At 42.4% G+C, this 13,096-nt stretch overlaps 1 protein-coding gene across 2 annotated transcripts in view; it reads right to left on the minus strand.

The window, feature by feature from the left end:
* mindy4 (MINDY lysine 48 deubiquitinase 4) overlaps positions 1-13,096 on the minus strand; it is a 291,924-nt gene that overhangs the window by 119,406 nt on the left and 159,422 nt on the right. For both annotated transcript variants that reach the window (XM_063044570.1, XM_063044571.1), the window contains 3 exons: positions 8,080-8,199; positions 6,595-6,658; positions 3,747-3,812 (listed from right to left, as the gene is read on the minus strand). In XM_063044570.1, coding sequence (XP_062900640.1) covers positions 3,747-3,812; positions 6,595-6,658; positions 8,080-8,199 — 250 coding nt within the window. The remainder of the gene's footprint in view (positions 1-3,746; positions 3,813-6,594; positions 6,659-8,079; positions 8,200-13,096) is intronic.

Here is a 13,096-nt window from a genome sequence, read left to right on the forward strand (position 1 = left end):
AAGGGGATCCTGAGGGGGAACTTCTTCATCAGAGGGTGGTGCAAGTGTTGAATGAGCTGCCAGCAGAATGGAAACTATTGATACAAGTACGTTCAATGTGACTAGGTAGAATTGCAGTTCTGCACAGACTAGAAGGGTCAAAAGGCCTGTTTCTGTACTGTTGTGCTCTATGGAAGAAGGCAATGGCAAATTACTTTTGTAGAAAAATTTGTCAAGAACAATCAAGGTCAAAGACCATGATCACCCACATCATACAATATGACACATAATGATGATGATGAGTGCTCTATGACTCTACAGCTTTACCAGATGTTCTCAACTAAAGCTGGGGTGAGCACGACAAACCACTACACTTGAGTAAACCACATCTACTATTCTGGCTTCGGACAAGATACTCATCAGTTTTCAGCAATAATATTTCCCTCAGCTGACAAAGTAGAGGTACAGCACCAACTGCTTCCCTTTCTGCAAACCAGACTCAGCATTGCCACTGCTCAGCTGGCCTACCCCAACCTTGAGCTTAAGCTAAGTGATCCCATCAATATTTCATCCCATGATGCGTCACTCGCCAAGCATCCCAACTTCGATGACCAACACCAGCTCACAGCCTAGCTCTCGATCTCCAATACTTCCCTAACCTCAACCTCCCTATCTCTTCAGCTGCCTTCACTCTTTTAACACTCCTCTTGGAGGAGGCGGACATGAACCTTTGCCTGACCTGGAAGGGATAAGCAACTCACCAGCTTCTGCCAGCAGCACATCATTCCCCATTATTTCCGTCAGTTGCACAAGGCTCACACAGCCTGTCACATTGTCTATTCCCCACCATTTTTTGCCTTCTGCAGGGACCACTCTTGCTGAGTTTTCCTGGTCCACGCATTCGTCCTCATCCACCCCTTCCATTTCCCTGTCACTTTCCCTCTGCTAACACAGGAGATGCAACATGGAAGTAGTGGCACACGCGACCATTCCGAATGATATCGTATGTGTTAACTAGTGGCCGTGCACAATCCTGATTTGATGGAGACAGCCGTGAGAAGCACGGAGGAACACCTGGAGAAACTTCTGAAATGCCCGCTTCGCTGCTGCTGCTACTGTGCGATCGAGAATCTCCAGAGGGGAAGGCCCCAAATCCTCGGCTTTGCCTACTGCCTGTTGCCGGGGCCGGGGTCGAAGCGCTCAGCAGAGATGGTGCTCAGCGCTCGGTGTCAGAGAGCTGGTCAGAGGCTCGGAGTTTTCGGACGGACTCGGAGTTGGACTGTGGTCGGGTGCTTCCGGGATGCTGCATCGGCAAGTTTGCGGCGCTGGAGGTTCACCGTCTGCGTGAGATGATGGGACTTTCGAGAGACTTTGAGACTTTTTACCGTGCCCATGGTCTGTTCTTTATCAAATTATGGTATTGCTTTGCACTGTTGTAACTATATGTTATAATTATGTGGTTTTTTCAGTTTTTCAGTCAATTTGTCATGTGTTTCTGTGATATCATTCTGGAGAAACATTGTATCATTTCTTAATGCATGCATTACTAAATGACAATAAAAGATTACTGTGTGTCCTCATAATCTAATAATCTAATCTAACCTAACGCAGTGCTCTTACAGCTCAGGGCATTGAAGTTCGGAGTTCATTTCCGGTGTCCTCTGTAAGAAAGTTCGTATGTCCTTCCCCACGTGCACATGGGTTTCCTCCAGGTGCTCTGGTTTGCTTCTACATTCCATAGACATACTGACTAGTAAGTTAAATGGTTATTGTAAATTGTCCAGTGATTGGGCTAGGGTTAAACAAATGGGCTGCTGGACGGCACAGCATGTTGGGCTGGAAGGGCTGTTCTGCTCAGTATCTCTAAATAACTGAATAAACGCTTGTCTAATTCATCACTTGGTTCCACTTAGTGCCTGCCAGCTCCTGTTTCACCCCTCTCCTTCACTCTTTGTGTGGGCATCTCCTATCTATACTCTCAGATTTAATGCAGGATCTCGATCATCTCCCCTCTACTTCCACAGATGCTGCTCAGCCCAATGAGTTCCTCCAGTAGTTTGCTTTTTGCTCTAAATTCCAGCATCTGCAGTCATCTGCATCTCCACTTAGTACAGACATCTGGAAATCTAGAAGACTTGAACTTTTGGGAATAGGCAGCATAATTGGGAGAAAACCAAAAAGAGAATGGAACAGAGGAATATACTGATGGAGTGAAACTAAGCTCAAGTGAAGCATACTTATGTCAGAGACTAGCCAAGTAGGATGCCAGCTTTTTCACCAGAAATTCTATGTAATCCCAATTGAACTGCCCCCTGGGCAGAAGAACCCCAAGAAACAATGAGAAGTTTTAAAACTTAAAATAATGCTAAGTCTTAAAGAATTCTTCAGTAGTCAACGGTGACAAAAAACAAAATAACCATAGTAAAGAAGAAACATGTTTCTTAATGCAGAAACATATCCAGCAGATAATGGAAATGCAGAGCAATATACACAAAATGCTGGAGGAACTCAGCAGGTCAGGCAGCATCTATGGAAATGAACGGTCTAAGTTTCAGGCCAAAACCCTTCATCAGAACTGGAAAGGATGGGGGATGATGCCAGAGTATGAAGGTGGGGGAAGGGGAAAGAGATCGAGCTAGAAAGTGATAGGTGAAGCAGGTCAGTGAGGATGGGAAAGTTAGAAGCTAAGTAATGCAGGAAGTTAAAGCTAGATATAGTTATAGGGCAATGGTTATCAAAGGTGAAAGACTTTATGTCATTTTAACAAGAATTAGGATTTTAGTTTAGTTTTAATTTAATTTTTGGTTGATTTGGTCAAATAGCTGCCCTTTGTGCTACAAACTTCAATGTACATTGAATTTAAAACAGTTTTTCTACAGAAATGCCTTGTAAAAATGAAAACAAGTATAATCATGCAGGTCGTGTTTGATAACCCACTTAAGTTTGATAACAGGAGTAGCAAGGCTGCTCACACTATGGGGTCTATGTTCCACATCCCAATCATCAATACCAGAACTTGGCTCTTGCACTCCAAGCACAACACGAGGTAATTTGAGGCGTTCACACTGACAACAACTGTCTATGCCGTGTGGGGGAACAGCTTCACTTCCAAGAATAATCACATACTTCACTGATGCCCACTGATGTGATGTGATGCACACATTCTACTTTGTCAGCCGTACAACCAAGCTCATTGAATGTAAGCAAAAACACTTAAATTCTAGCAACCCAAAACACACACAGACTCCTGATAAAAAAAAATTCTCAGCAAGTGCTGAGAATTGAAAATCCAACAAGAATGCTACAAAGCAAAATGCCCTTGTCATTTCACAGAAGAGCAATCAGACAATTGAGAGATGAGTCAAAGGCTTTTAAGAAAAGGGAGGTGGAGAAGCTGGAGCTCTTTGGTGCAGCAAACATGAAATAAAGGGTAAAGAACACTCAAGAGACCAGCACTGGAAGACAAGAGTACAGTGTTTTGCAGAAATGATGGAGGAACAAGCATCTGAGAGTTTAGAGAATCTTGAAAGCTATTGCTAGTTCAGAATATAAAGATAGGGTTGACTGGTGAATGAGACCTGGCAAATTTGAAATAAGTTCAAGTTTACAAATATTTAATGAGCTACCAACATTTCTGACAAAACCCCATCACCTTAAACAATTCTCTCACCAGGCTGTATGTCTGTTAGACAATCCATACAGACTCATAACTCTAGTAAAAAAAAAATTTTAAGACAAAAAAGCTGAAAAAAACGTGCAGTTCAAACCTGGCCAACATTTTGTTGAAGGAAAGTGGTCAGATCTTTGAAGTTGGTCAGTGTATTCAATATAATCTGAAAGGGAAAATATACTACTTGTTACTTCAATAATACAATAACAGTTTGAAAAGATTTCTCCCATTGTTATGATTGACCTTGTTCTATGAGTGTACATCAGTAACAACAAAGTTGATTATTAGTAAATGTTTTTAACGTCAATCTATATAAGAGGCATTTTCTAGAATGGATAGCCAGAAACTCTCTCACATGGCAGAATTAACTAATATAAACATGGCTTAATTTTAAGGTGTTTGGAGAAAAGTATAGAAAGGACATAAAGGGTAAATTCTTTACACATGCTTGGAACACCTTGCATGTGGTGGTAAAGGCAAATACATTAGGGGCATTTAAGAAACTCTTCGATAGACTCAGGAATAATACAAATGAAGGGTTATGTAGAAGGAAAGGGTTAGATTGTTCTTATGCAAACAACAGGAATTCTGACGAAGGGTCTCGGCCTGAAATGTCGACTGTACCTCTTCCTAGAGGTGCTGCCTGGCTTGCTGCGTTCACCAGCAACTTTGATGTGTGTTGCTAGATTGTTCTTATAGTTGGTTAAAAGGTTGGCACTAGATTGTGGGCTGAAGGGCCTGTACTGTGCTCTAATGTTCTATGACCTGTTCACAAGAAATTTTCATTTCATACTCCTGAAATATGATTCAAAGTATGTCAATGACAACAAAGGCTCCCTTTTCAAATGAGCATCGTTCTGCCCACCTGAAATCTGTGGTTTGGGATAAACTACCCATCACCTTGCTCAATGGATGAGGTGACCATCCACTAACCTATGGCATTTGCAGCAGCGTACTTTGGCTTGCGGTTGTTAGTGCACTTTAAGCAGACATCACTTGTGATGCAGCTCAAGAAAATATTCCAGGGAACCATAGGCTTTTTTTTCCCCTTCTTACCCAGTCGCAGTGTCCAGGGCAATCACAGGACAGAGAACACACACTCAGTCAATGTATAGAGGATAAGACAAGCAAGAAATGTTCAACTGATTACTACAAAAAATGCAGAAAAATAAGACTGGAGAACATTCCAGTCACATCTATGCCAGTTCTTTGAAGGCTAAAAAATGAGTGCTGTTCCTCAGCTCTAAAACGTTCTCAATTTTTTCCAACAGTTTGTAATCTTATCCAAGTTAGACTTCAGATTAGTCACGCTCTAGAGAAATGACACAAAAAACTAAATTGATTTAATGCAGTAAGTGACTTACTGCAACACTGTTATATATGTCATCTTTCAGATGAACCAAAACCCCATTTACTATCTCAGGTGGTTGTAAAAGATCCCATAATCAGATTATGGCTCTCTGATACAACAATCAGTGTTTACTCCGCAAATAATTTACTGATGCAGTGCAGTCAGCAAGCACATTCCTAAATTATAAAAGCAGCTAAAATGCAGAAATAATTGGCTCCAATATGCTGAGGAAAGGCATTTATAATTGCAAGCTGCCTTATCCAATTCTTGAGTATTAATGGGGTGAATTATACAAATGCACAGAGAACTACTGCCGCAAACACAAGGAATTCTGCAGATGCCGGAAATTCAAGCAACACACATGAAAGTTGCTGGTGAACGCAGCAGGCCAGGCAGCATCTCTAGGAAGAGGTACAGTCGATGTTTCGGGCCGAGACCCTTCGTCAGGACTAACTGAAGGAAGAGCTAGTAAGAGATTTGAAAGTGGGAGGGGAGGGGGAGATCCAAAATGATAGGAGAAGACACTTGGCTCCATCCCTCCCCCTCCTGTCTTCTCCTATCATTTTGGATCTCCCCTTCCCCCTCCCACTTTCAAATCTCTTACTAGCTCTTCCTTCAGTTAGTCCTGACGAAGGGTCTCGGTCCGAAACATCAACTGTACCTCTTCCTAGAGATGCTGTCTGGCCTGCTGAGAACTACTGCCATTCGGCCAAAGTGAAATCCTGTATATATGCTTGCACAGTGCCTGGTTTCATGCAAACCGAGCAAAGTCCAGCAGCAAGTTGGTCTTATGAGAATTTCCTAGTACAATGCTGGGATAAGTGTATCAAGATGCTTTGTCAATCAGACTTGGCCCAGAACCCGAAACATCACTGATTCCATGAAGACACAGGTCCAGATTAAAAGGGAAAAGAAAAGTGAAGTCATCAATAATTATATTGCTTGGTTTATATTATTGGTATTGGTTTATTGGTACTTAGATGGATTTTGTATCTCCTGCTTGATGGGAGAGGGGAGAAGACAGAATGTCCAAGGTGGCTAGGGTCTTTGAATCTGCTGACTGCTTTACTGAGGCAGTAAGAAGTAAAACTTCTAAGGAGAATTTGTAACACCAAGAGAATTCTTGTCTCTCCATAAGTTTTGAAGAATTGTATGTGTTTGAGCATTTTTAACCTAAATAACTGAGGTTCTAAATTATTTATTTTAACTTTATAGATTATTGATGAGAAAGACATTTAAAAACTATTAAAGTTAGTGACAGTTTTGACAGGTCTTACCTTAAACAACTGGACAAGCTTGAGGGACTAAGCGCCATTTTCTTGCTCGTCTTTTTTCATATTCGCCTGAAGCCAGTTAAGGCGTTTTAGACCTCTGTACTATGGCACATGCAACCTAAATGTTGTCTGGACCTCCATACTGGAATCTACGATTCTAGGGGCCAGTGAGATTAGTCCTTTGCATCAAGCCCAGATAAATAAATGCCTACAAGTGAGTGGGATTTCTGGCAACAGGTACAGTCTGCACGCCCAGGACCACTAATAAATTTGATCTTACCATTTTTACACATAATAACTCCTCTGCAAAGGAGACATACCGTTTCTACAGTCCCATCAGCTTTATATTTTCCTGTTGGGATAAACTGCTGTCTTCCTGTTGACCTGGAATAAAAAGCAACAAGTATGACTGCAACGATGTGGGCACTCATCTTGAACTGGACTGTTTTACAGCAGGGAAGGATTTATTTTTATTTTTAATTGTACTGTAGTTATAGCAGGGTTTACAGGCCCTTCCTGCCCAACATGTCCATGCTAACCAAATAACGTAGTAACCCCTACATCTTTGGAATGTGGAGGGAAACTGGAGCACCCAGAGGAAGCCCATGTGACTCTGTACAAGCCTTATACAGACAGCAGTGGATCTGAACCCAAGCCGTTGACACAGTAATATCTAACCACTGCACTACCATGTCACCCTGTTTACCATACTCCTGATTTACTGGAGTTCCTGTACTCTCTTGAGAATGGGACTGCATTCTTTTTAAGTTTACCAGGCTCCCGAGCAAATTTATTATAATATTCTGTAACATCTAATCATGAAGTTAATTCAAAATGCAGACACAGAGACTGCAGATGCTGGACTCTGGAGCAATACTCAACTGCTATGCTACCACACCACACCACCCCACTTGATAGGTTGCTAGCGGTAGATATCAGATGTTGAGTGACAAAAGCCTTATACTTGTGTGCTTCGATGAACAAAATACTGATGATTTAGAGATTGTTCTCTGAACTCAAACATAGGCAAATGTCATCTCTACATTGCAGCTCAGTAAGAAGCTGGGGTGACCTTGATACTGGGATGGAAGCAACACAGGTTGAACACCTAGTTTATTCCACACAGAAACTTGTGGGAGAGGAGGTGGGGCTTAGCATTGTCAAGCATCTCGCTCATCCATCCCACAATCTCTTTGATCTCTTACCATCAGGCAGGAGGTACCACAGCATTAAGACAAGGACTGTTAGGATGGTAACCAGCTTCTTCCCCCAGGCTGTGAGACAACTGAACTCCCTGCCACCACCCAGGTCTCATCACTTATGAAGTGCCAGTAGTGTTATAAATGCATCATATGCTAAATGTCAATCTTCTGGAATATAATTTATTATTTGTTAATTATTTGTGGTAATATTACTTTATATGGCACGTGTGAGTTCTTTGTGGTGTGTTGTGCACCTTGGTCTGGAGAAACATTGTTTTGTTTGGCAGTATGCATGCATACAATTGAAGGACAATAAACTTGAACTTGAGTAAATGGCAGGTCTTCGAAGCATCTTTGCTTAACATCTGTCTGCACAAGGACTGGATCTGTTGTGAACCACTTGGATAGCATAATTGTGAAGCAAATTCAGAGAGTGGCAACAGGACAGGACAGACTCGGTAGTGGGGTACCAGTGCTCACACACAAGTAGGCACAGGCAGAGCCACACATATGCAGAACCACATGAGTGCATATATAAAATATATTTATATATAATATATAGACACAGACACACACACAGATACATCCCATTGGTAAACTTACAGTGCAACCACGGCTCTTCTCCTTTCACCTGCACGCCACAGTATGTCTGCGATGGCCAAGGCGAGACTCTGTGATCGCTGCCCATTGCTGGGCCGTAGCTCCCTGTGGGGCAGAGGGAGGCTAGGAAAACAATGATGAGAATGTCAAAAATAACTGCATTTATATATCACCTTAAAAAGTATGACATTGTATCAGAGAATCAGTCACTGAGATAAGATGCAAAAGCCTTATTTTCTTTGTAATGTCAGTAATATATTTGGAAGTACACTGCTGGCATGGTTATAATTCAACCATATCGTGTTCCCCATAAAGCTAAGGTAAAAGGTTAATGCAATCAACAAAGGCAATTAGTTTCTTAAAAATAGATTTTTTTTGTTCTAATTACATTCTTTCATGCAAAATGTGAGATTAATTTAAAATCACCACGCTATTATCTTCAACAGATCACTTGCAATACTAGAGGAAACAACACACTGGACCATTACTACACCACCTTCAAGAATGCCTACCGTGCTATTCCACGACCTCACTTCGGGAAGTCTGATCACCTGGCTGTACTTCTACTCCCTGAGTAAGACAGAGACTGAAGACTGCAGCACCAGTAGTGAGGACCAAGAAGGTATGGACAAGGGAAGCACAGGAGCGCCTACAGGACTGCTTTGAATCGGTGGACTGGACTGTATTCAGGGATTCATCTTCGAACCTGGATGAGTATGCTGCAGATGTCACTGACTTCATTAAAATCTGTGTGGATGAGCGTGTGCCTACAAAGACTGAGTGTACATTCCCAGACCAAAAACAGTGGATGAACCAGGAGATACATCATCTGCTGAAAGCTAGATCTATCGCATTCAAGTCTGGTGACCCAGGTCTGTACCAGAAAACCAGGTATGATTTGGGGAGGGCTATTATTTCAAGGTCAACGAGACAATTTTGAACGCAGTTGGAAGCGACATCGGACGTATGACAATTCTTGCAGAGTTTGCAAGACATTATTTCCCACTACCAGATGAGCTCAGCACCTTCTATGCACACTTTGAAAGGGAGAATATAACTACAGCTGTGAATATCCCTGCTGCACCTGATGACCCTGTGATCTCTGTCTCAGAGGCCAACGTTAGACTGCCTTTAAAGAGAGTGAACCCTCACAAGGTGGAAGGTCCTGAAGGAGTACCTGGTATCGCTCTGAAAACCTGTGCCATCCAACTGGTGGGAGTATTCAAGGACATTTTCAACCTCTCATTGCTACGGGCTGAAGTACCCACTCGCTTCAAAAAAGCAACAATTGTACCAGTGCCTAAGAAGAATAATGTGAGCTGCCTTAATGACTATCGCCCGATAGCACTCAAATCTACAGTGATAAAATGCTTTGAGGTTGGTCATGACTAGACTGAACTCCTGCCTCAGCAAGGACCTGGACCCATTGCAATTTGCCTATCACCACAATAGGTCAATGCCAGATGCAATCTCAATGGCTCTTCACATGGCCTTAAACCACCTGGACAGCACAAACACTTATGTCAGATGCTGTTCATCGACAATAGCTCAGCATTTAATACTATCATTCCCACAATCCTGATTGAGAAGTTGCAGAACCTGGGCCTCTGTACCTCCCTCTGCAACGAGACCCTTGACTTCCTAACCGGAAGACCACAATCTGTGCGAATTAGTGATAACATCTCCCCCTCGCTGACAATCAACACTGGTGCACCTCAGGGGTGTGTGCTTAGTCCACTGTTCTACTCTCTCTATATCCGTGACAGTGTGGCTAGGAATAGCTCAAATACCACCTAAAAATTTGCTGACGATACAACCATTGCTGGTAGAATCTCAGGTGGTGATGAGAGGGCATACAGGAGTGAGATATGCCAACTAGTGGAGTGGTGTTGCAGCATAAACCTGACACTCCACGTCAGTAAGATCAAAGAGTTGATTGTGGACTTCAGGAAGGGTAGGATGAAGGAACACATACCAATCCTCATAGAGGGATCAGAAGTGGAGAGAGTGAGCAGTTTCATGTTCCTGGGTGTCAAGATCTCTGAGGATCTAACCTGGTCCCAACATATTGATGTAGTCATAAAGAAGGCAAGACAGCGGCTATACTTCATTAGAAGTTTGAAGAGATTGGTATGTCAACAAATACACTCAAAAACTTCTATAGATATACCGTGGAGGGCATTCTGACGGGCTGCATCACTGTCTGGTATGGGGGTGGGGGGGGTTTACTGCACAGGACCGAAAGAAGCTGCAGAGGGTTGTAAATTTGCTCGGCTCCATCTTGAGCACTAGCCTACAAAGTACCCAGGACATCTTCAAGGGGCGATGTCTCAGGAAGGCAGTGTCCATTATTAAGGACCTCCAGCACCCAAGGCATGCCTTTTTCTCACTGTTACCATCAGGTAGGAGGTACAGAAGCCTGAAGGCACACACTCAGTGATTCAGGAACAGCTCCTTCCCCTCTGCCATCCAACTATTCACTTATTCACTTGGAGTTATTCCTATATAGACTGAACCCATGGACAGTACCTCACATTTTTTTATATTATTTCTGTTTTTTTGCACAATTTTTAATCTATTCAATATACATATTCTGTAATTGATTTATTTATTTATCTTCTATATTATGTATTGCATTGAACTGCTGCTACTAAATTAACAAATTTCACAACACATACTGGTGATAATAAACTTGATTCTGATTCAATTTACATTTCTCTTGTGAATGCTGCTTATATTTGAGGTGGACCGAGGAGGTTCACAAGAACGATCCTGGGTAAGAAAGGGTTAAGATATGAGGAGCATTTAATGGCTCTGGGCCTGAACTAACTGGAGTTTAGAAGAATGAAAGTGGATTTTATTGAAATCTACTGAATATTAAAAGGCCAAGATAAAGTGGATATGGAAAGGCCGTTTCATATAGTGGGGAAGTCCAGGACCAGGGGGCACGGCCTCAGAATAGAGGAACATCCATGTAGAAAAGAGATAAGGACAGATTTCTTTAATCAGAGAGTGGTGAATCTGTGGAATTCATTGCCACAGATAGCTGTGGAGGGCAAATCATTGGGTATATTTAAAGCCGAGGTTGACAGGTCAGGGGGGTTAAGAGTTACATGGAGAAGGAGGGAGTATTAAATTGAAAAAAATAATCAGCCTTGGTAAATGGCAGAACAGACTTGATGAGCCAAATAGCCTAAATCTGCTCCTAGATGTTATGGTCTGAATATCATGAAAGGGTATTAGGAAAGATTAGTGATGATTTGATCAGAAAGGTAAGTATTAAAGAGCATCCGAAAGCAGAGTAAGGAAGACAGATTTGTCAAGGGAATTCTAAAACTTATTGTCCAAACTGCTTGGGGTGCAGGCACCAATCAAACTCTGGATTCATCAAGAGGTGCTCAGCTGGAGGAATCCAGTGAATAGACCGGGAGACAGGGAATCCAGCGAATAGGCCGGGAGACGGGGTATCCAGCAAAAAGGCCGGGAGACGGGGAATCCGGCGAATAGGCCGGGAGACGGGGAATCCGGCGAATAGGCCGGGAGACGGGGAATCCGGCGAATAGGCCGGGAGACGGGGAATCCAGCGAATAGGCTGGGAGATGGGGAATCTGGCAAATAGGCCTGAAGTGGACTTGCCTGCTGCTGCTGCAGTCTAGGTAAGACGATGTTGGAGGCGGTGTAGAGTGGAGTCCATGCTCGATTGGGAGCTGGCCTCCCCCATCAGTGTTGCCCTCCAGTACTTGACCAGTGGAAAGAAAGGCTGGATTGCTGGAAGGTATACCATCAATTCGACTGTATCCATGTATGCTCCGAATAATAATTAAATTATTTGCTTTGATTAGGTTAGCACAATGCTATTACAGCTTGGGGCATCGGAGTTTGGAGTTCAATTCCAGTGACCTCTGTAAGAAGTCTGTGTACGTCCTCCCCATAGAATGCATAGGTTTTCCCTCGGTGATCCTGTTTCCTCCCACAGTCCAAAAACGTACTGGTAGATTAATTGGTTACTGTAAATTGTCCCATGATTAGGTTAAGGTTACATCGGAGGTTGCTGGGGTGAAGAGGCTTGCAGGGCCGGAAGGGCCTATTCCATGCTGTATCACTGAATAAATAAAAAAGCCATGTTTGACCATAAAGAAATCTTGGAGTACAGGCAGCTACAGCAATTAAGTAATTACGGCAGAAATTATAAATATAAATGACATGTTATGTACTGACTTAGAGAAGTTATGAGTTTTTTTTTACAGTTTTGAGTAACTGATGAAGTTACAAGGAGAATTATTGAGACAGTGCAGGCAATAATGTTTAGTATACACCCTCTCTCATACAACTCACATTTATCTGTTGACGTTCTCTGCACTGACATTACCTAAATAGAGTTGAGCAGGATAATAAATCAGCCATGATGGAATGGCAGAGCAGGCTTCATGAGCTAAATATGAAGCAGTCTGGCCATTCTCCTCTGTCATTAATGAAGCATTTTCACCCAAAGGACTGCTGCTTACTGGATGTTTTTTTTTTTTGCATATTGCACTCTTTGTAAACTCTAGAGACTATTCTGCGTGAAAATACCAAATGAGCAGCAGTTTCTGAGATACTCAAACTACCCCATCTGGCACCAACAATCATTCCACAGTCAATGACTCCTAGGTCACATTTCTTCCCCATTCTGATGTTTGGTCTAAACAACAACTGAACCTCTTGACCATATCTGCATGCTTTTATGCACTGAGTTGCTGACACATGATTGGCTCATTAGATATTTGCATCAACAAGCAGGTGTACTTAATAAAGTGGCCACAGTGTGTGTAATGGAGAATGGCTACATATCAAAAAAATCTCTTTTTCAAAATTTTAACAGAAGCCAGGAACAACCAACATGATCTTTTGCAAAAATTAATTTCAGTCTGAGAAGCCCACATGTGGGCTGCTCATTAATGCCAAATGACATTCTGTTTTCAGTAATTTCTCCCTGTGGGGCTTTCCAATTATGTAAGCTATGATGCTGTCCAACATTCAA

This window comes from Mobula hypostoma, chromosome 3, assembly GCF_963921235.1.
Source record: "Mobula hypostoma chromosome 3, sMobHyp1.1, whole genome shotgun sequence".
Taxonomy (NCBI): Eukaryota; Metazoa; Chordata; class Chondrichthyes; order Myliobatiformes; family Myliobatidae; genus Mobula; species Mobula hypostoma.